Source organism: Entelurus aequoreus, linkage group LG13 (assembly GCF_033978785.1).
Source record: "Entelurus aequoreus isolate RoL-2023_Sb linkage group LG13, RoL_Eaeq_v1.1, whole genome shotgun sequence".
Lineage (NCBI taxonomy): Eukaryota > Metazoa > Chordata > Actinopteri > Syngnathiformes > Syngnathidae > Entelurus > Entelurus aequoreus.
Genome location: NC_084743.1, coordinates 51,235,487 through 51,260,600, shown reverse-complemented (window position 1 = coordinate 51,260,600; position 25,114 = coordinate 51,235,487). Strand labels below are relative to the sequence as shown.

At 36.3% G+C, this 25,114-nt stretch overlaps 1 protein-coding gene across 1 annotated transcript; it reads right to left on the bottom strand.

Annotated features, from left to right (window-relative positions):
- Positions 1-796: 796 nt before the first annotated feature.
- foxl2a (forkhead box L2a) lies at positions 797-2,309 on the bottom strand. The gene has a single exon (XM_062068613.1). It carries the CDS (start codon positions 2,184-2,186, stop codon positions 1,260-1,262), a length of 927 nt encoding a protein of 308 aa, XP_061924597.1. The 5' UTR covers positions 2,187-2,309; the 3' UTR covers positions 797-1,259.
- Positions 2,310-25,114: the final 22,805 nt, after the last annotated feature.

The following is a 25,114-nucleotide window of genomic DNA, read 5'->3' as shown; positions in this document are numbered from 1 at the left end:
GTGTTTTAAAAATGATAATTGTTCAAACATTTTAATTAATATATTACAACGTGTTTTAAAAACTGTAAAAAAAACCCATTTAAATATTAGATATTTTGTTTATGTTACAAATGATAGGCAATGAAACATACTGTGAAATGTATTTTAAAAACGGATCAATGGTAATTTTTTTTCATTTTTATCAATGTATATTTTTCGCATATGCAACAAATAACAGGCAATATTCTGTGTTACAAATTAATAGCATATCCCATTCATTTTCTGGGTTTTAAAAACTTATACATGTAAAATCTAATTACCTTACAAATTATAAGCAATGAAACGTACTGTTGAATGTATTTTAAAAACTAATTAATGTAAAAAAAACACATTATATTATTATTATATATATATTTGTATTATACAGGAAATTTAAAAATCTTAAATAACAGTACATTTTTGTTATCAAAATTAAAGGCAAAGAAAGGTATATTGTATTGTGTTTCAAAAACTGATATTTAAAAAACATTTTTCATATGTATATACATTTGTGTATATGATATAAATTATAGACAATGAAACTTTAAAAATGGATACATATCAACACATTTTTTTAATTAATATATATTTTGTATGTTACAAATCTTTTTTTAAATTGATATATATTGTTACTATTATAGGCACTAACACTTTATAATGTGTTTTAAAAACTAAATATATTTTTAAATTATATACTTTGTACGTATATTTGAAAAACTGATAAATGTTTAAAAAAATAGCACAATTAATGTTCCAAATTATAGGCAATGCACAATCGACATTATAAAGATTAGTTCATGGTCATGATGTATTTTAGCATTTTTTTATTCAGAAATTCACAAACCTATAAAAGATTTGTTTTAAAAGTGCTAATTAAATTTAAACATTTCCCCAAGATGAATGTAACAATATATCACTTTTATTAAACAAACAAACAAACAAACAAACAAACAAACAAAAATAAACATATTCGAAAACCTGGCCCTTGGCGCATTTTTTTTAAAATCTTATCACTTTTAATATGAAAACACATTAAAAACCCTGATTTTGTAATGAAAGATTTGGTCAAGGCGTGCGTAAAAAGTTATGGTCACAATAATCCGTGGGAATAACAAAAAAAAAAAGAAGTTTCATTTACACAATTAGGTCCAAACCAGTCCAACTAGAAATGTCTCAACGTTGTGCGACCTGGCGCGTCCTGGCGAAAAATAAAATAAAAAATAAAATAAAAGTGGTCACATTTAAATATCAATCCTCGTATGCAAGGCGGAGTGTTTGCTCTCGTGTTCCCAGTACGAGCAGTGCATCATGGACAGCTCCGCCGGCTGACGCGAGCACGCGAACTGAAGGCCGGCTCCGTTGCCGCTCGTAACCGGGGGAGGCGCCGCCGTGGCCGGGCTCAGCTGCTGGGAGTGGTGCGGGTGCTGGTGCGCCGGGTGATGGTGGTGGTGGTGGTGGCTCATGCCGTTGTAAGAGTTCACCATGCCGGGCAGCGCCATGCTCTGTACGCGGGAGTACGGGTTGTACGACGCCGGGGCGGACAGAGCCTTGACGGGGCTGACGTTGGCGTTGGTCACCTGACAGGAAGTGTACGACATCGGGGCGGGCGGCTGCCCGAGCGACCAGGAGTTGTTCATGAAGCTGGACTGGAGGTACTTCGGCGGGGAGAGGTAGCCGTACCCGTCCGCTCCGAATAGCGCTTTCCCCGGCTGGAAGTGCGACGGCGGGGGTCGGAACGGCCGCTTCATGCGGCGGCGCCGCCGATAGTTGCCCTTCTCGAACATGTCCTCACACGCCGGGTCCAGAGTCCAATAATTCCCCTTCCGCTCCCCGCCGCCCTCCCGCGGAACTTTGATGAAACATTCGTTGAGACTCAGGTTGTGTCGGATGCTGTTCTGCCAGCCCTTCTTGTTCTTCTCGTAGAAGGGGAACTTGGTGATGATGTACTGGTAAATGCCCGACAACGTCAGCCGCTTATCGGCGCTCTCCCGGATCGCCATGGCGATGAGGGCCACGTAGGAGTACGGGGGCTTCTGTGAAGGATCCGGCTTTTCCGGCGCTTTGTCCAGCACCGGCTCCTCTTTGGGCATTTCCTTCTCCTTGCCAGTGTTGCTGTCGTGGATCATCAAGATCGAGTCGTCGTCCGGGTTCTGGTAAGCGGCCATCATTTCCCCGCTTTAATTCCGTCCTGGTGCGGCAGAGATGTCTTGCTTTTGCGGCTCTGTTGGTGGCCCGAACATGAGGACCTTCTTGGCTCTTTTTTTCCCCTCCTCCGGACTGGTTATGATGGAGACGCAACACCAGTTGTGATTTGTGACTCCGTAAAGCCAACCCTTTCTTCCGACACGCACGCACACACACACACACACACACACACACACACACACACACACACACACACACACACACACACACACACACACACACACACACACACACACACACACACACAATTACATACGCACCCACGCACACAAGCACACACACACACACACACACACACACACACACACACACACACACACACACACACACACACACACACACACACACACGCACACACACACGCAAGCACGCACGCACGCACGCACGCACACACACTAACACACACAATTACATACGCACCCACGCACACAAGCACACACACACACACACACACACACACACACACACACACACACACACACACACACACACACACACACACGCACACACACACGCAAGCACGCACGCACGCACGCACGCACACACACACACACACACACACACACATACAAACACATTCGCACACACACACATTCACATTCTTGTATTTGTTACCTTCTTGAGAACATCCGAAAAATGCCTACCTCTTTAGGACCATCCTATATAAATAATAATAATAATAAAATATATAAATAATAATAATAATATATACATAAAAATGAGTTGGAATTTCACAAGAAAAAGGTCACACTTTCACAAGAAAAACTTCGAATTTTGGGGGTATTATAATAAAAGTCGTCATTTTACTCAACACAAGTCAAAATGTTAGTTCTTGTAAAGCCAAACCTTTCTTCCGACACGCACGCGCGCTCGCGCACACACACACACACACATACACACACACAAACACATTGTTGTATTTGTTACCTTCTTGTGACCAGCCGAAAAATGCCTACCTCTTTCGGACCACCCTATATAGATAATAATAATAATATATACATACTATGCAAATATAAAAACGCTTGTTGTGAAAAATGAGTTGGAATTTCACAAGAAAAAGGTCACAATTTCACAAGAAAAACTTAGAATATTGGCGGTATTATAATAAAAGTCGTCATTTCACTCAACACGAGGGACAAGCGGTAGAAAATGGATGGATGGATGGAGTCAAAATGTTAATTCTTGTAAAGCCAACCCTTTCTTTCGACACACACACACACACACACACACACACACACACACACACACACACACACACACACACACACACACACACACACACACACACACACACACACACACACACACACACACACACACACACACACACACACACACACACACACATTCTTGTATTTGTTACCTTCTTGAGACCATCCGAAAAATGTCTACCTCTTTAGGACCACCCTATGTAAATAATAATAATAATGATATATACATACTATGCAAATATAAAAAAGCTTGTTGTGAAAAATGAGTAGGTTTTTCACAAGAAAAAGGTCACAATTTCACAAGAAAAACTTAGAATTTTGGCAGTATTATAATAAAAGTTGTGATTTTACTCAACAGGAGTCAAAATGTTGATTCTTGTAAAGCCAACTCTTTCTTCCGACACACACACACACACACACACACACACACACACACACACACACACACACACACACACACACACACACACACACACACACACACACACACACACACACACACACACACACACACACACACACACACACACACACACACACACACATACACACACACACATTCTTGTATTTGTCACCTTCTTGAGACCACCTGAAAAATGCCTACCTCTTTAGGACCACCCTATATAAATAATGATAATAATATATACATACTATGCAAATATAAAAAAGCTTGTTGTGAAAAATGAGTTGGAATTTCACAAGAAAAAGGTCACAATTTCACAAGAAAAACTTAGAATTTTGGTGGTGTTATAATAAAAGTCGTCATTTTATCAACACGAGTCAAAATGTTAATTCTTGTAAAGCCAACCCTTTCTTCCGACACGCGCGCGCGCGCACACATGCACACACTCACATACGCGCGCATGCGCGCACACATGCACACACTCACGTACGCACGCATGCACGCACGCATGCACGCACGCATGCACACACACACACACACACACACACACACACACACACACACACACACACACACACACACACACACACACACACACACACACACACACACACACACACACACACACACACGTACTTACTTGCAAATACAAATATATTCTTGTATTTGTTACCTTCTTGAGACCATCCGAAAAATGCTTACTTCTTTACGACCACCCTATATAAATAATAATAATAATAATATATACATACTGTGCAAATATAAAAATAAGCTTGTTGTGAAAAATGAGTTGGAATTTCACAAGAAAAAGGTCACCATTTCACAAGAAAAACTTAGAATTTTGTCGGTATTATAATAAAAGTCGTCATTTTACTCAACGCGAGTCAAAATGTTACACGAAAAACTGATCATTTGTGCGATATTATGATAAAAGTTGGAATGTTACTCAATAACAGTCGCAATTTTACAAGAGAAGCTTAAAATGTTGGCAATTTTATGAAAAGAGTCGTAATTTTACTCGACAAAAGTCACAATTTTATAAGAACACTTTAAAATGTTGGCAATATTATAATAATAATCGGAATTTTACTCGACTTTTGTCGTAATTTTACTCAAAAATGTCACTGTTTTAGAAGAACAACAAAAAATTGGCAATATTGTGATAAAAGGCAGAATTTTATATGACAAATGTCACCATTTTGCATTAAAAAGTCATCATTTTCCATTAAAAAACTAATAATTTTTGCTTTTAGTTCATTTTAATTTTTTATTTATTTTTTGTTTGTAATTTGTTTCAATCTTCATTATTTACTTCAAGTTATTACAGTATGTCTGTATACATATTTATTAAAAAAATAAAATAAAATAAATTTGGCCAAAGGGGGCGCATTTCAATTTCTTACACACACTTTATGTTGACCAGAGGGGGAGCACTTTTAAAACCGACACAGTCAATTTGAAAAATCCCTTTTTTTTTGGGACCACACTAATTTTGTTTGATTTCACCACCAGGGGTGCAAATGAGACCTTCTCTATTAGATGCAATGGTTTTCCGTATTGGGACCATGATTTAGGTCCTAACTTGGAAAGTACTTTTTTTTGTTGATGTCTCAAAAAGGGTATGAATACAAGAACACGCACACACACACACACACACACACACACACACACACACACACACACACACACACACACACACACACACACACACACACACACACACACACACACACACACACACACACACACACACACACACACACACACACACACACACACACACACACACACGCACACACACACACACACACACCACACACACTCAGATTTGTGTATTTGAAAGTTCCGCCTCCATTACTGCAACACCTACTTTAGCTTCAAATACTGCAATATTAACCGTATGGCACAGCTTTTTTTAAATAAAAAAAAATAAAATCCAACTTTAATTTAATTTTACCCTAAGTTTGAACTAGGCAATGCATCAATACTAATGGTAAAAAATATATAATAAAACAACTGCCTTTCTCCTTAAAATATTGAATAAATAGATTTAATCGTTTAATCGTTGCAGCCCTAAAATAGACCACCTTGAGCATAATTTATTCAACTAGCGTTAATATATACTTTTAAGGCTGCAGCTATCAATTATTTTACTAATTGAGTTAAGGCTACATCAGTGAATCGATTACAATGGAACCTCCATCTACAGACTTAATTGGTTTTTCAACATTTATTGCCAACCAAAAAGTTAATATAGTTCATATATATACTATATATATATATATATATATATATATATATATATATATATATATATATATATATATATATATGTATATATATATACACACACACACACACACACACATACACATTTATATTTATATGTATATGTGTATATAAATGTATATATATGTATATATAGGCATATATATATACATATATACATACATATACATATATAAATATATATGTGTGTATATATATGTATATATATAAATATATATGTGTTTATATATATATGTATATATATAGGCATATATATGTATATATATATATATATATATACACACATATATATGTATATATGTATATGTATATATAAATGTATATATATATAGGCATATATATATATATATATATATATATATATATATATATATATATATATATATATATATATATATATATATATATATATATATATATATATATATATATATATATATATATATATATATATACATATATACATATATACACACATATATATGTATGGGACGGCGTGGCGAAGTTGGTAGAGTGGCTGTGCCAGCAATCGGAGTGTTGCTGGTTACTGGGGTTCAATTCCCACCTTCTACCTTCCTAGTCATGTCCGTTGTGTCCTTGGGCAAGACACTTCACCCTTTGCCTCTGATGGCTGCTGGTTAGCGCCTTGCATGGCAGCTCCCGCCATCAGTGTGTGAATGTGTGTGTGAATGGGTAAATGTGGAAATAGTGTCAAAGCGCTTTGAGTACCTTGAAGGTAGAAAAGCGCTATACAAGTACAACCCATTTATCATTTATATGTATGTGCATATGTATATATAAATGTATATATATACATAGGCATATATATGTGTATATATATACACACATATATATGTATATATATATAAAATATATATATATATTAAAAAAAAAATATATATATATATATATATATATATATATATATATATATATATATATATATATATATATATATATATATATATTTATATATATCCATCCATCCATCCATTTTCTACCGCTATATATATATATATATATATATAAATATATATATATATATATATATATATATATAAAACTAACATAACAAGGTGGGTAATGGCTCAACAATGTCTTTTTATCCAAACAACCCAACAACATTACAGCAACTTTAAATGTCAACACATGCATGCACGCACGCACACACACACACACACACACACACACACACACACACACACACACACACACACACACACACACACACACACACACACACACACACACACACACACACACACACACACACACACACACACACACACACACACATCTCGATGGTGAGCTCCAAAAACCAAAAAAAACGGAAAATCATTTTACTTTGTGTCTGTGAATATTTGTTACATTGTTGAACATTCTTGGAATTTCGGAGTGATAAACAAGCAGTGGCTTCACGTAGCACAAAATAGCAGTGTGAAGCAATCCTTCATCGGCTTGTGTCCAGGTAGTGTCTTCTCCTTCGCTGTAACAAAGGTCTGCTGTGGCACCTTTTTTGGTCTCATCACAATTAAAGACTTGCTGCAGAACAAAGCCCCCGTCGCTGACAATATCCTCGAAGTGAAGGTGCAGCAAGCTGAAAGCTAACTATGTAGCTAAAATGCTAGCTCAGTGGTTGTCTAGCAACTAGAAGCGACACAGCAAGACTGTGGGAGTTTGGACACATTTAAAGAGTTTCTGATCACACAAAGTGATCTCTTAGACAGTCCCACACAGCGGAAAGTACGACAATTGTGGAAAATGAGTCGTCAGAAGTGCAGCTAGCCTAGAAGCTTTTCGAAAGGGATGCAGCGGTGCGTTCAGGATGTAAACAGGATGTGATGTAGGGGACCCCGCCTCTTGAAAATGGCCGTGTCCGTGAGTACAGGAAGTGACGTCATCAAAATGGCAGTACGGCTTCTAGCGACACACACAAAATTAATGAACAAATGAATGAAATGTTCGAGACATGACTCTGCACACAGAGGCATGTTTGTACACTTTTGTAAACCGAAAAGGATTTAAATAGAGGCGATTGTAAATAGAGGTTCCACTGTAATTTGAATAAAAAAAAGCTTTGATTTATATTCTGTTGGTTCGATTATTCGTTGGATAAGTGAATCAAGTCTAGAGACCACCTGCGACTTTAAATATGTGGACATAGTTAAAGTTAAAGTACCCGTGATTGTCACACACACACGAGGTGTGGTGAAATTATTCTCTGCATTTGACCCATCACCCTTGATCACCTCCTGGGAGGTGAGGGGAGCAGTGAGCAGCAGCGGTGGCCGCGCTCAAGAATAATTTTTGGTGATTTAACCCCCAATTCCAACCCTTGATGCTGAGTGTCAAGCAGGGAGTTGGCGAACAGTAGGAAGTTTTAAATATTTTTAAAATGTTTATTACTGCACACGTGTAAAAATTACAATTTCAGTGTTGATGATGTGCAAAGAGAATTACATTTTTGGTTAATTTTCAACTATTTTCCCCAAATTGTGAATGAGGCGATGTCTAAGGTGTGTTTAACCGATTAATCAAACAAACTAATTGATAGATTTCTCGATTATATAAGCAAAATCCGCAGCCCTAAAAGTGTACATTGCACCAAATTACCATAAATACACTTGTCTATATAGGGCTGCAACAATGATATGATTAAATTGATTAATTTATCTACAAAAAAGCCTTGATTTATATTATGTTGCTTCGGTTCATCGATAAATAAAGTATCTACTAAAAATGTATCAAGACCGCCTGCAACTTTAAACATAGTTGCTAACATAGTTTTGAAAGAATGCCCTGGTTTATCACTGCACACATTGTTAAAAGTACAATGTTAATGTTGATGATGTGCATTTATTATAAAAGAGTTATGAAGATCATGGCAAGCAGACCATTGTTTGTTTTAATTCAACCAGTTTCCCTAAAATGTTAATGAGGCTATAAAGTGTTTTATCCGATTACTCGATTAATCAAACAAACTAATCGACAGATTACTCGATTATATGAATGATAGACAGCTGCAGCCTTAAAAATATATATTTTACCAAAAATAACATAAACTAAATAAATATCACATATACTCACAGTGGTCTATTTTAGAGTTGCGACGATTAATCGATTAATTCAAGCTTTAATTGATATCCCATTGACCGTTTATTAAGTGTAAAGGACTACTAAAAATGTATCAAATCTATTGACCGCATGGAGTGCCCGGAACTTTAAATATTTATATAATTAAAAACTTACAACCACTCAAATGCAAGTTGTGTTGGACATATGTTGTATAATTGTTTTATGATAAGTCATAATTCAGTGTTTCTTGCAGTATAATGTTAAGATTCAGTTGTTCATTTTTTTTCTTGCAGTTTTGCATGAATCAGGAGTTTGTTTTATCAACTTTGCTGAAACCTTAATGCCTTCATGTATTGGTAATACAGCATAGGGCTGACTGAATAAATCGAGGAGAAAAAAGTTTGGGATTCATATTTTGTTGCGTCAAATTATAGATTTTTTATGTTTATAAAAATTTAGACATGTTAAAAGTGCAATTTCAATGTTGATGATGTGCATTTATTAGAAAAACAGAATGAAGTTGAAGCGGAAAACTAGGTATTATTATCCTTATTGCAATTATTTACCCTAAAATACACACTGAGGCTATAATGTGTGGTTTTTTTCGTTTACTCCATTAATCGAATAAACTAGTTGATAGATTACTCGATTACTGAAATAATCGATAGCTCCATCCCTTAATGGAGAAATATTTTGATCAAATTGTTCCATTAATCAAGTAGTCCAATAAAACACACGAGCCTCAATGCATATTTTAGGTGAAATATGCACGATTTTTCTGCCTGTCATAACCTTCATTTTTTTTTTCAAATAAATTCAATCAACACTAATATTGCATTTTTAACATGTGTGTATTCATAATAATAATAATAAAAAAACCTTTGCTTTTCGCGCTGTCATGTGCGCTCTACTGCAGTGGCCGTGTGGAAACTATGTCCACGTATTTAAAGTTCCAGGGCTTCCTTCATGCAGTACGGATTTTTATAATTTTTTGAAAATTAATTTATCAAATAATAATTAATAATAATAATAATAATAATAACATATTAATTAAAGCAACAACATATGAATCAGAGCTTTTTTCCTCATCAATTTAATCGGCCCTATATGCTTTTTTTTGTAATTTCAAGAAAAAAGACAGGAAGTAACATTTCAGTAAAGTTTATAAAACAAACTCCTGATTCATGCATGAAATATTCCATCCCTACATTTTCTATCGCTTAATTGTCCCTTATTATCATTAATCATGAATTATGACTGTTTTATTAAAAATAATACAATATCCGCCAAACAAGCATGCAATTTATTGGATTAAAGTTGTTATACTCATGAACATTATTTTGTGCCATTTGCACACAATTTGCATTTTGCAGGAGAACATGCCAATACTAAAATGCATATACAAGGGCAATGGGTTTGATATAGAATATAGCCTAATTAATTATTATATTATTTTATAAAACAACACGAATTTGCGCAGAATTATCACAACAAAACGCTGCATTTTAAACTAAGTACAAAAGCATGACATTTACATGTTGCACGTTCGAGCGCTGCTTAATTAGCCAACGTGGACGCGCCGGAGCGCATGCACGTGCACGAGGAGGCGTCTAAATTTGCCCGGGCCCCCCACGGGGGTCCCTGTGGGTTGCCGCGGAGTGTATTTCCGTGGCGTGGTGACTGCGTGCGTGCAGGTGGAGCAGCATTGGCGTGTGTGTCATCACCCTCATGCAGACAGTCTGCAGCCTGCACGGCCATCAGGAGCCGCGCGTCTCTCAACGTGCAATTATCCCGACCACTGGCAGGTTCACGGCACGTCATTTCTCCTTTCCCACGCACATTGACACTATAATCTCTGCATGCATTATTCAAAATGTTACCACTGCAATCACTTGTTGTTATTGTGTGAGCTTAACACGTTTTACATTTTGCAATAAGAGTAGATAAACGCAAAGGAAAAGCTGAACTACTGCTTCCGGTTCAATTTGTCATCAGACAGATAAGCACGCATTTTTTGCATTTTGGATGAACATATATATCGATTTTTGTGTTTATTTGGAAAAATAAAAATCTATAAAAGGAAAACAGCACAAAATCCAATTATATGGCAATATTTTAATGAAAATCAACCCTTAAAAAAAAAAAAATCTGCCATATATAATAAAAATCGAAAAACAGCCCTAATTTTGTTTTTTGATTTGAATTGGAAATAGAATGAACAGAAGGGAAGGTACATGAACCATTTTCATTAAAAAATATTGCCATAAAATTGGATTTTGTACTGTTTTCCTTTAATGGATTACATTTTTTCCAGATAAACACAAAAATCTAAAAAAAGTGTTCATCCAAAATGCAAAAAATGCGTGGCTATCTGTGTGATGACAAATTGAACCGGAAGCAGTAGTTTAGCTTTTCCTTTACGTTTAGCATGTTTTTAGCATAACGGTAACATATTTGTTCAGCAGTCATTAAAAAAAAGTCTCATTAAATAGTTGTCCAACTTTTGTTCTAGAAATGAAAATAGAAAAAATGGTCCGAAATTTGTTTTTTGATTCCCATTTCAGAATTTGGAAATAGAATAAACGGAAGGTACACCGACCTATAAGGTTACACGTTACAAAAAAGCTCTTCGCAACTTCGGAAATGGCCAAACAAAAACGTATTTAAAAAAAAAGGATTCTTATGAGAGAAAAAAAAGGATTTTTGAATTGATATTAAATCGAAATAAATGACAATCACGATTTGGAAGTGAATCGATTTTTTTTCAGTACTCCTTGTGATTATATGTTTTTATTCATATATATTCCCATACAAGCACCCCTAGACCTTAACTGTTGCTAGTCTGACCAAAAACAAACATAATCATAATAATAACAACAATAATAATAATAATAAATGATGAGTCCTCTTTTAATGAAATATAGGAATATTTCTAAAAAAAAAATCACAAATATTAAAATGTATTTTTTTTCTTTTAAAAAGTTGCAAAGAGCATATTGTAAATCAATAAAACAGTACAAAAATGAATGTACTGTATACTCAATTTGACCAAGTCTTACTTCTTTTCAAAGTGTGCAGATAAGAATAACAGATACTGTGAGTCGTATTGTATTTTGTGTAATAGTTATTTAATGTATTATTTATTGTGTATATATTTGTGATTTATTTTTAGCATGTATTAATTGTCAATTTTATGTATAATATTTTATTTTGTCCTACTTTTCAGTTTTATTGCACCGTTGGGGATGAATAGAGTAACATCCATCCATCAACAACAACAGCAGCAACACAAAAAGCTGCATAAAGCACCCATGAGGGGTTTTAAAGATGACATATTTGAGTTATATATTTTGTATGTAGTAGGTGGCTTGAATTGGGATATTTTTTTAACGGTCACACATCTTTGTTGTAATATTACCTGCAAAGAAAAATGATCAGCTTCTCCAAAGTGAGGCTCAAGCTCAAGGGTCTGCAGCTCATTTTATATCGGCCCATGCACATACTGAAAATAAAATGACGATAGAAAAACAAAAGTGGAAAACAAGTGAAAACAAATTGGTCGTAGTATTTTTATTCTTTTTCAAAATAATATTAAAAAAGGACAAATAGTACAAAACCTTTCCTTTTTGTGCATGTAGCTCTGGGTGTAAAAAGTTTGGACACCCTTGCATGAGGCCTACAAAGGCCGTCATTGCAAAGGGGCCATAATGTAATTTGAAAGAGTGGAATTCCTGTCCTGGTGCACTTCCTGCCCTTGCAGATCTGGAACTAGGATGTTTATCATAGTGCGTGCGGGTGGAATGCGACGGACGGATCCGACGGGTCAGGTCGGGACCGGAGAACAGAACACAGCCACCCGGCCTGGAGATGACACACACACAGCAAGTCAAAAGAATATGAAGATTATGTTGTGGATCAATCCTATTCAACTAGTAGTAGTACTTGAATTAAAAATACCTGTATATTTAAATGAATTTGTTTGAATATTTGGAATTATTTAAGACAATACCTAATTAAATGCATATCAGTGTTTATATTACATTCAAGGCTGTAACATTTACCTCCACTCTGGCCTTCCTGCATGTGTAAATATCAACAGGACATCTCATCATTGGACCCCTTCTGAGGCAAAAGAAAGGCAAGTGAGAAGGAAGGATGGATGAATGGAGGGACCCCGCCAAGGGGAAGAAGAGCGAGCGTATATACCCTCAGCCCTCATGCAGCGCCTTCAACATGGCTGTGGTCCCTCTCTGAGAGAAAAGAGAAGATAGAGCAAATAAACAAAGACCACCAGGTTTCCTCCACCTCCTTTAGATCCCCGCCCGCACCCTACTAAGGTTGGGGCATGCATGGGGATGGGTGGGGGGTGCCTGGGATCACACACTGATAAAAAGAAAAGAAAAAAAAACCCTTTCCAACACTTCTGAGATGTGTTTCCGTGACGATGTATCTTCTTGAATGAAGATGTTCAGTGGGTGGTGTGTGAGGAACATTTCCTTACATTGTGCGTCTCCTCAACCTCAAACATGGAGGTCATTAGGCTGTTTCAAACCAGAAATTCACTCATATCCTTTTATGACTTTCATTGTGTGAGGTGGCTTGTAGCATGAACTGCTAAAAAAAAAACGCAACTTCCCATTTGTTTGGATTTCAAAGGCATTTGTCCATTAGAAATACTGGAGATCCAAATACCAACAAGAATATATCAGTGTTTCTCAACCATTGTTGGGCCGCGAGCGCCCTCTAGAGCAATGTTTTTCAACCACTGTGTCACGGCACAGTCTGGTGTGCCATGGGAGATTATGTAATTTCACCTATTTGGGTTAAAAATATTTTATGCAAACCAGTAATTATAATCGGCAAATTGAGTGTTGGTGCTGTCTACAGCTGGGCAGAGTAACCGTGTAATACTCTTCCATATCAGTAGGTGGCAGCAGGTAGCTAATTGCTTTGTAAACGTCGTATGTAATGCTTAAACCAAAAATAAACAAAAGGCGAGTGCCCCTAAAAAAGGCATCGAAGCTTAGGGATGGCTATGGAAAACGAAACTAAAAGTGAACTGGCTACAAAGTAAACAAAAACCGAATGCTGGACAACAGCAAAGACTTACAGCGTGTGGAGCAGACGGCGTCCACAAAGTACATCTGTTAAAGACATGACAATCAACAAGTTCCACACAAAGGATAGCGTCCGCACAACTGAAATAGTCTTGATTGCTAAAACAAAGCATTTGCAGGGATTAGCGCTCAAAGGAACACATGAAACTGCCACAGGAAAAGCCACCAAAATAGGAGCGCAAGACACTACACAAAGGAAATCACCAAAAAACTCCAAATAATTCATGGCGTGATGTGACAGGTCATGACACCTACTTTGAGACAAGAGTTATAGTGATGCATGGTTGGTTATGGTTTGAATTCATATCCAACAATTGCAACAATGACTTTTTACTGTCAATTTCAACTACCGAGTTTACATTTTTAATGTTTTCTGCTGGTGGTGCGCCTTCGCATTTTTTCAATGAACAAAAATGTGCATTGGCTCCAAAAAGGTTGAAAAACATTGCTCTAGAGGACCGGCAAAAATATCAGTTTCTCAGCTGTGGTCCGTATGGGCCGCAGCGGTACTCAATTGTAATACGCTTTTCCTCCACTTGTGGCAGTAATGACAATATCAAACAAAGAAGTCTGGAGTTAAAGTTATAGAGGAGCCGGAAGGTTTATACCAATTCGTGACACTTCCGTTCGGCTTGTTCGGTGCGCCCGCCACATTTCAGAGACTAATGGACCGAGTGCTGCGTCCCCACGCTGCATATGCTGCAGCCTACCTGGATGAGTAGGTGCGGCCGGACGGCTTCCCGGCCTGAGTCTGGCGGTGGAGGTATGTGGAGGGGGGCGTGGTCTGCGGGCCTGCCACGGAGCGGGGTGTGTAAGGACCGGCCTCAAAGTCAGCGGTAGGTGAGTAGATTGCCCAGCTGGGGCTTGTTATCTAATCACCTGTCGCCCTTATTAGCAGCAGCCGGAACGAGAGACGTGGTGGGAGTTGCTGGTGAGCAGAGGATGAGAGCGAGAGACATTTTGCTGGAAAGCAAAACCACACTGCTTGTGAAAATAAAAGACTTGTTACCCAGACTACCGGGCCCACGAGAGCACCTTTGTGATCAGAAGGACCCACAGGAGGGCAACCTCCACAGATATTATTGCTCTTATTTTTATATAATAATAATGCATATATGTCCTTTCAAATGCAATGAAATTGTATTTCTTATGTATTTTAAATCTACAAGTTAAATAAAACAAACAAATAATGACAATAAAATATACTTTGTCTGTTAGCAAAATTTTGCACTTGAATAAAAATTAAAAATATGTTAAGGTGGGGATTGGGGGTGGGGGTGGGAGGGTGTAGGTGCCCTCAAATATACACAACAATAACAATTTTTGTATTGACAAACAAAGTTGCACTTCAGTATTGAACATGTAGGCAATGGTCAAGTTGTACATTACTTAACTTTTAGATAACTTTTTACAGCTTAACCAGGACAAGACTAAAATCTTAGTCAGTGGCCCTGAGACCCTGAGAGAGAAGCACATTAAAACTACTATCATTGTCTTTAACTCCATCCCTACAAGTGGAAAATCTGGGTGTCGTTTTCAACTCTGACCTTAGTTTTATACCACATATAAAAACATAACAGAAATAGGGTTTTATCATCTTAAGAATACAGCCAGAGTTCACCCAATTCTCTCTCAGGGCAACACGAAGGCGCTAATGCATGCTTTTATTACAAGTCATATAAATTATTGTAACGCCCTGCTTTCTGGTCTTCCTAAAACGGTTATTACACCTTTGCAATTACTCCAAAATTCAGCGGCACGTGTCCTGATGAAGACCGGAAGGCAGGCTCACATTACACCAGTTTTAAAAGCTCTGTATTGACTCCCAGTGTGTTTCAGGATCAATTTTAAGGTTCTTCTTATGGTTTATAAATGTTGTTATGGTATTGGGCCTTCTTATCTCTCATATTTGCTTTTACCCTATGAGCTATCCCGGGCCCTGAGATCCTCCGGCACTCATCTACTAATTTTTCCAAAAGTCAGGACACAAAGTCACGGATGGCATCTTTCCACCATTATGGCCCCCGTCTATGGAACAGCTAGCCGGAGGACCTCAGGGCTGTGGAGAACTTTCATATTTTTAAGAGCAGGCTTACGACCCACCTTTTTGATTTGGCTTTTACCTGATTTTAATTATTTTATTGAAGTCATTTGTATTTTACTTTTTATCTTATTAGTTATGCAAGATTTTATTTAGTTATATTTATTTATTTACTGTATATTCATTTTATTTTTTCTATTAATCTTCATATGTCTTGCTTGTATTTTATTCTTTATCTCTTTATTCTGTATGTGTCAAGCTATAGTTGACTAGCACATGTGGATATTGTATATCCACATTACCTACCATATTCACTAGAGATGTGAATCCTACAACAGATCATGTTTTGTTTCTGATTCTTGGGGTCATGATTCAACACAATTCTCGATTCAGACCGATTCCAGCAATATATTATTTGGTAAAAAAATGATAATAAAGCCTTTTCAAAACAAGTTACAGGTTACAAAAGCTCTACTTGGCTGCTGACACACGATATATACACACAGCAAATACACCAGTGATAGCTTCTTTTTAAAAACTGATTTTTTAAATTTTTGTAAAAATCATTTAAAATTTTTTTTTTATTGATTTAGAAGCGGAATAAATCTGACTATGAATAAAAAAATTTCAGCACCCCTGGTATTTGCAGTAAACACAAGAGCTATTTATTTGTCTTCGTATGTCAATGAACAATCTATTCATCCATCCATCCAACCATTTTTCTACCGCTTGTCCCTTTCAATCAAACATTATTTGTATAGCATTTTTAATGCACAGGCAAGTTGTAAGGCCCTGCGATGAGATGGCGACTTGTCCAGGGTGTACCCCGCCTTCCGCCCGAATGCAGCTGAGATAGGCTCCAGCACCCCCCGCGACCCCGAAGGGAATAAGCGGTAGGAAATGGATGGATGGAGACAAGTTGTAACACAAACTGCTTTACACCAGTATACGTATATTGACAAGAACAAAACATGGCATAAGACAAAGGATTGAGGAAAAGTATACACACTGGAGAGTACCTACAAATTAATGTTATTTAATAAACAATACAAACATATATTTTTAAATACAAATATAATTAAAAAAATATTACAAAAATCAACATATCAAATCAATCAATAAATAAATATATAAATACAATAGTAAGTATAATAGTAGGGTACGTGTACCTTCCGTTCATTCGATTTCAAATTCTCAAATGCAAATCAAAAAACTAATTTTGGGCCATTTTTTCTATTTTTATTTCTGAAACAAAAGTTGGACAACTATTTAATGACACTTTTTTAAAACGTCAATAGGACTCCTGCTGAACAAAGGTGTTAGCGTTATGCTAAAAACATGCTAAACGCGAATGAAACGCTAAAATACTGCTTCCGGTTCAATTTGTCATCACACAGATAAACAAGCATTTTTGCATTTTGGATAAACATGAATTGGATTTTTGTGACTATCTGGAAAAATAAAAATCCATGAAAGGAAACCAGCACAAAATCAACATTTTATGGCAATATTTTAATGAAAATCAACCCTTCTTTGTTTGTTTTCAAATATGCCAAAAACGGCCCTAACCTTGTTTTTTGATTTGCGTGTCAGAATTGGAAATAGAATGAACGGAAGGTACATGGACCTAGTAGTAATATTATCAATAAATAAAATATAACATAACAGAATAAAAATTAAGAACCAAGTAAGAGTTCATAATGATCAATAAAAAGCCTTATCAAAAAGGTCTTGGTCAGCCTGTCGATTAATTTTAAAAACAGTAAATGTACAAGCAGATTAATAATTCATTTTCTACCACTTATCCTTAATAATTTTGACAAAATAATAAAATGGAATATGGCATAATGTTACTGCATATGTCAGCAGCTAAATTAGGAGCCTTTGTTTTTTTTTTTACCTACTAATAAAAGACAAGTTGTCTTGTATGTTCACTATTTCATTTAAGGCAGGGGTGTCCAAAGTGCGGCCCGGGGGCCATATGCGGCCCGCAGCTAATTGTTTACCGGCTCGCCAGACATTCTGGAAATATTATTGTAAAAATAAAAAAGAACATTAAAAAAAGTGGAATGAGGTGAAATCTAACAAGAAAAAGTTGCAATGTTGACACAAAAGCTGCCATGCAGGCTGTTTTTTTTCTTTTGTCTTTCTTCATTTTTCTTTTTTTGCCATTGCTCAAAAAAAAAAAAAAAAGACAAAAAATCCATGTTATAATGAATTATTTTCAGGGCTCCAATTACTTCAAATATTTCACTTTAAAATGTTTTATGTGGTAAATATTGCATATATTGTGTAGTAGCCATATAAAAACATCAAAGTTTTCTTTGACCAAAGCGCATAAAACAAACAAAATAATAGTTCGACAGATATATCTGAAGTTGATCTCGTAACTTAAGTGTTAAAAGTAAAAGAAAAACCTAATAAAAATGTATCACTTTAATGAGTGGGACACTTTTTGGATCCCAAATATATTTAGTGATTTTTTTATTTATCTTTTCACTGTGATTACTCAAAAATATGAAATAATTAAAATCCATGGTGTCCTGCATTATTGATCTTCTAGGGCTCTAATTACTAAATACAGCATTTTTCAGTTTTACTATAAAAAAACTAAGTTGTTTTTGACAGAAAAGCCATAAAACATTTTTTAAAAATTTGTATTACTTTATATCAATTTGAAGTTCATATAAAGATTTACTGTAAGCGTTAAATAAAAAAAATAAAAAAATAATCTGACTTATTTTTAACATTTTAATGACTGAGACCCTTTATGGTCCCCGGGACCCCTAAAGGTAAAATAAACAAAAAATGTATATATTTTGTTATGGTTTGAAAACGAAAATTATCAAAATGGCCCCCACATGCTTGAATTTTTCCTCGTGCGGCCCTCAGTGGAAAAAGTTTGGACACCCCTGATTTAAGGACAAACTTGCAATAATAAACATATGTTTAATGCACCTTAAGATTTTTTGTTAAAATAAAGCCAATAATGCCCTTTTTTGTGATCCCCTTTATTTAGAAAAGTATTGAAAAGTATCGAAATCATTTTGGTACCGGTACCAAAATATTGTTATCGGGACAACACTAGTGTGAAGTATAGACTACACATTAGATGTTTGTGGCAGTGATGGCAACCACTACCCTACCAATGACCCCGTGAGTCATTGTAATGGACATTTTCCTAACATATTACACATAATATGAAGCTGAATAATCCATATAATGTTTCTACTAGAGCATAACAGCATATTGCAATATGTCTGGAAATCATTATCTTGCATGAGAGGGAGCAACAAATGATTAGTCGTTGATGCAATGGATGATAGGAAAGAGACTGCAAGGAAGGTGAAAACCGAAGAGCCACGTCTTGCTAACCTTTGGAGAGGAGTTGAAATGCTGCAGCCTCCTGCCAACAAGATTCTCTTTGAGGTTTTCTTGAACCGCTGCCATACTTAAATGATTCACAGGAGCAGATTGACTGTAATGTGTACTGTACGCGTGTTCAAACCAAGCTGGAGATGGGTTTTTTTTCATGTTTTAGTGTGTTTTTGGATGCATGCGCTCAGTGATGGAGGGCTAAGTGGTGGTAATGCAAGAGACAGGTGTGCCAAGTTATAACAGTTTCAAACTCAGGGTGGGCGTGCGTGAAAGAAAGCATCAAGTCCCCACACATAAACTTCCTCACCCGAGGAACTTATTTTCACCCTGGCGACTTAACAAGTTGCAGCCACAGCCGGCCGGGCTCACACTTCAAAATCCCCAAGTAACCTCAAACCCATTTCACGTCCTTACCCCGGCTCGGGGATTACATTTCAGGCCAAATCAAAACAAGTCACTTCGTTAGAGGTAATTACACAGGTAGCCTACCTCGCTGGGCAAACAAACATGGCCGCCAGCTGACAATCTGAAGACAGATCAAAGGGGAGGACTGACAGGGAACGGGAGAACATTCAAACAAGGGCTTGTTAATCACTCCGACACTTTCGCTTTCACTAACATGCCACACGCACGCTTCTCTTCGCCAATAGATGGACGATTTGCTCATGGTTGAAAACGAAATCAAAACGCCAAGAGCGTGATCGTTACAGTTGAGTGGCGTGTAAAAACAATACATGTCACCAGTGGTGTGCAAGGCCGTCTCTGTTGGCCTAACATAACCAGAAATCATGATCGTAATTAAAGATAAATGTAATTTTTAAATTACTTTCCCTAAATATCTTAAAGTATTCATATTCTCTTCATGTCATATTTTGCTCCTTCCAGCGCTGTTGTTTTTAGGTTATAACGTTTTTATCCAATCAGCATTCGGCTAGCTTATGTTGCCATGCTGTACCAAATCTGCCTGAGGCCTTCAGAATCAACAAGTGAACGAACACAAACGTTTGACAGACAGTTGCGATAGCCAATCAGATCACAAGTTGTTGTCAGTAAGGCCTTCTAGATGGCCTAAGGCAGATACAGTATATAGTGATGTTATGAATTAGATCAGTGTTTTTCAACCACTGCCTGGTGTGCCGTGGGAGATTATGTAATTTCACCTAATTGGGTTAAAAATATTTTTTGCACACAAGTAATTATAATCCGTAAATAATGTGGCAGAGTAACCATGTAATACTCGTCCATATCAGTAGGTGGCAGCAAATATCTAATTGCATTGTAGATGTCGTGTCATGATCACAATATGCAGACGACAGCGGGAAACAGTCTGCAGGTAAAAAGGTATCTTAAAATAAACAAAAGGCGAGTGCCGCTATGAAAAGGCATTGAAGCTTAGGCATGGCTATGCAAAACGAAACTAAAACTGAACTGGCTGCGGAGAAAACAAAACACAAAATGCTGGACGACAGCAAAGACTTACAGTGTGTGGAGCGGAGACGGCGTCCACAAAGTACATCCGCACATGACATGACAATCAACAATGTCCCCACAAAGAAGGAAAGCATCCGCACAACTGAAATAGCCTTGATTGCGAATACAAAGCAGGTGTGGTCAGGGGTGTCCAAACTTTTTCCACTGAGGGCCGCACATGGAAAAATTAAAGCAAGCGGGGGCCATTTTAATATTTTCCATTTTCAAACCATAACAAAATATGGATTTTTTTTTTTTTACCTTTAGGGCTCCCGGGGACCATAAAGGGTCTCAGTCATTAAAATGTTAGAAATAAGTCGGATTATTTTTAATTTTAACACTTACAGTAAATCTCTATATCAACTTCAGGTTGATATAAAGTAAAAAGAAAAGAAAAGGTATTATGCCTTTTTTGTCAAAGACAACTTTGTTTTTTTATAATAAAACTGAAATATGCAGTATTTAGTAATTAGAGCCATAAAAGATCAATAATGCAGGACACCATTGATTTTAATTCATTATTATTTTTGAGTAATCACAGTGTAAAGATGAATAAAATCCCATTAAATATATTTGGGATCCAAAAGGTGCCCCACTCATAAAGTGATACATTAGTTTTTTTTTATATTTTCAACACTTAAGTTACGAGATCAACTTCAGATATATCTGTCGATTTTACGTTTGAACTATTATTTTGTTTGTTTTATGCTCTTTTGTCAAAGAAAACCTGATGTTTTTATATGGCAACCACACAATATATGTCATATTTTTTACAACATAAAACATTTTAAAGTGACATTTTTGAAGTAATTGGAGCCTCGAAAGTAGTTCATTATAACATTGATTTTTTGGTCTTTTTTTTGAGCAATGGCAAAAAAAGAAAAATGAAGAAAGACAAAAGAAAAAAAAAACAGCCTGCATGGCAGCTTTGTGTCAACATTGCAACTTTTTCTCGTTAGATTTCACCTCATTCCACTTTTTTAAATGTTTAAAAACAAAATTGCAATAGCTGCTCGCTGTACATATCCTACGAAGTCAGACCTACACTGTTTCAATGTCCATTTCTCAGATGATATAATTGTTGATGACTGAAGTGCTGATATCAACCAAACCTAACCCCCCCCCGCCCAAACCCCCTCCACATCCCACCCCCCGGATTGTAAATAATGTAAATAATTCAATATTTATACTCTGATGATTAACTTGTATGATGACTGTATTATGCTGATAGTATATATTTGTACCATGAATTGATTAACAAGTTGAAAAACGTATTCGGGTGTTACCATTTAGTGGTCAATTGTACGGAATATGTACTGTACTGTGCAATCTACTAATAAAAGTTTCAATCAATCAATCAAAAGCATTTCCAGACTGTGTGGCGGGCCGGTAAGCAATTAGCTGCGGGCCGCAAATGGCCCCCGGGCCGCACTTTGGACACCCCTGCCTTAAAATAAGTATATTCTCACTAATAACAAGTGCACTTTTCTTGGTTGAAAAAAAAAAGAGACCTTTTTGTTCAATATGTTGAAAAATATTCTTAAATTAAGCAAATGCTAGTGCCATTATCTTGACATAATGATATGCGCTCGGCATCATGATTTTTTTTTTCATGCTTGAAGTAAGAAATTATTACTTTAAAAAAGTAAGAGTGTTGATGACACAGCTTTGCAACAGTTGATATTCTAGGTTCAAGCATGTTTTACTCAATATAAGTCATAAAATCTCAGCTACAAGCTGTAATATCTTACTGAGATCATTTAGGATCAAAACCCTTAAAACAAGTAAAACACTCTAACAGAAAATCTGCTTAGTGAGAAGAATTATCTTATCAGACAGAAAATAAGCAAATATCACCCTTATTTGAGATATCTAATCTTACTTAGATTTCAGTTTTTGCAGTAAAGAGTATTTGCCACGATGTAAACGTTCGCAAACCGAAATGAACACAGGTAGATTCGTGAATGGAGTGTCCATTGCACTAATATCTAATATATAAGTTTTGAAGGACTTATTATAAGCAAACATCTCGATCTCATCAAGCTAAATTTCGCTACACCTAGTGTGTGTGTGACAATCATGGGTATTTTAACTTTAATATTGTGACAGTTTGGCTCTCTCGCACACTTCGGATATCTTTTTAAAATCACTGCCGTGGCAACCATGGCTCTACTCTTAATTGACCTAACACAGTCAGTGTGCATGGTAGCTTTCAGTGAATAAGTTGATGTTATCTGATGACCACATGGAAAAAGAAGAACCTGAGACCACCAGTCAGTCTTCTCTAAGCGCCAGCTGTCCTTTATGTCATCTCTGAATCCATCTCTTTATTATTTATGAAGCACAAGTAGAAGGAATCCAATGCTGATGTTCTAATGAATGTCTGTCACAGCTGGAAGTACAACAAATGATTATTATTACCCTGCAGGTAAACATCAACAGAAAAGGAAACAACATTGAAATGATTTTAAAATCATGGTCAAGTGAATATAAAGTCATCTGCTTACTGTATTTAGAATGTTTTTGAGTCTGAGAAACATTTGAATCATCCCCTATCATATCATATGACTTTATATTTAGAGCAGGGGTGAGTTTGCTAAGTATAAAAATGAGCCAACATTTTTGAATGAAAGAAACCGCTGTTCTAAATGTGTCCACTAGATGTCGCAATAGCAATTCTTTGTATCCTTGTAGATGATGCTAAATATGTAAAAAAAACAAAAAAAACCACATGATGTTAGTGCACCAGTCGAGGAAAATGATCAAACTACATACCGTATTTTTCGGATTATAAATCACAGTTTTTTTCATAGTTTGGCCGGGGATGCGATTTATACTCTGGAGCGATTTACGTGTGAAATTATTAACACATTACTGTAAAATATCAAATAATATCATTTATCTCATTCACGTAAGAGACTAGGCGTGTATCAGCAATCGTCACACACACACACACACGTCAACCAATAAAAATTTGGCGGGGGCGGGTCATGGCAGAAGTGCATTGTGAAAAAAAAGATGCTACCTGCTACAACTTCCGTACCTATGAAAATTGATCATTTCAACATTGGCGGTAACTTATAAAAACTGAGAAGAGCTGAAGAAAAAATGGCACCGAAAAGGAAATCATATACTGCAGGCTACAAACTGGAAGTAGTGAAATATGCAGAAGAAAATAAATACAATTTCCCCCAAAAATGCGACTTATATATGTTTTTTTCCTTCTTTATTATGCATTTTCGGCCGGTGCGATTTATACTCCGGAGCGAGTTATAATCCGAAAAATACGGTAAATAAAATCCTGTAATTTGATTTTGATATTACTTTTTTTATGTTGATAGATTGAAAATTAACACCAGTGAGTTGACTGATGGAACATTATCACATAATTTCTTCAGAAAGTATAAGTAACGACAAATAAAGATAGAATACTATTAAACGCAACATGTAAGTGTAAAAAACCCCCAACAACATTATGATTTGTACATTTTCAGAATCTGCTTGTTCTATTTTTAAACAAAGAAAACAATCTGAAGTCGTCATTATTTTTAAGTTATCGTGCTGTGATTTTACCAGTCCGGCCCCACTTGGGAGTAGATTTTTCTTCATGTGGCTCCCGATCTAAAATGAGTTGGACACCCGTGACTTAGAGGGCAATTGGAGTCGGCGCTGTGTTTTACAACAAACCTTGCAGTTTTAGTTTGCATGATAGAGGCATGAGATTTTGAAACAACACACACACACACACACACACACACACACACACACACACACACACACACACACACACACACACACACACACACACGCACGCACACACACACACACACACACACACACACACACACACACACACACACACACACACACACACACACACACACACACACTGGTTATCATTTGGAAT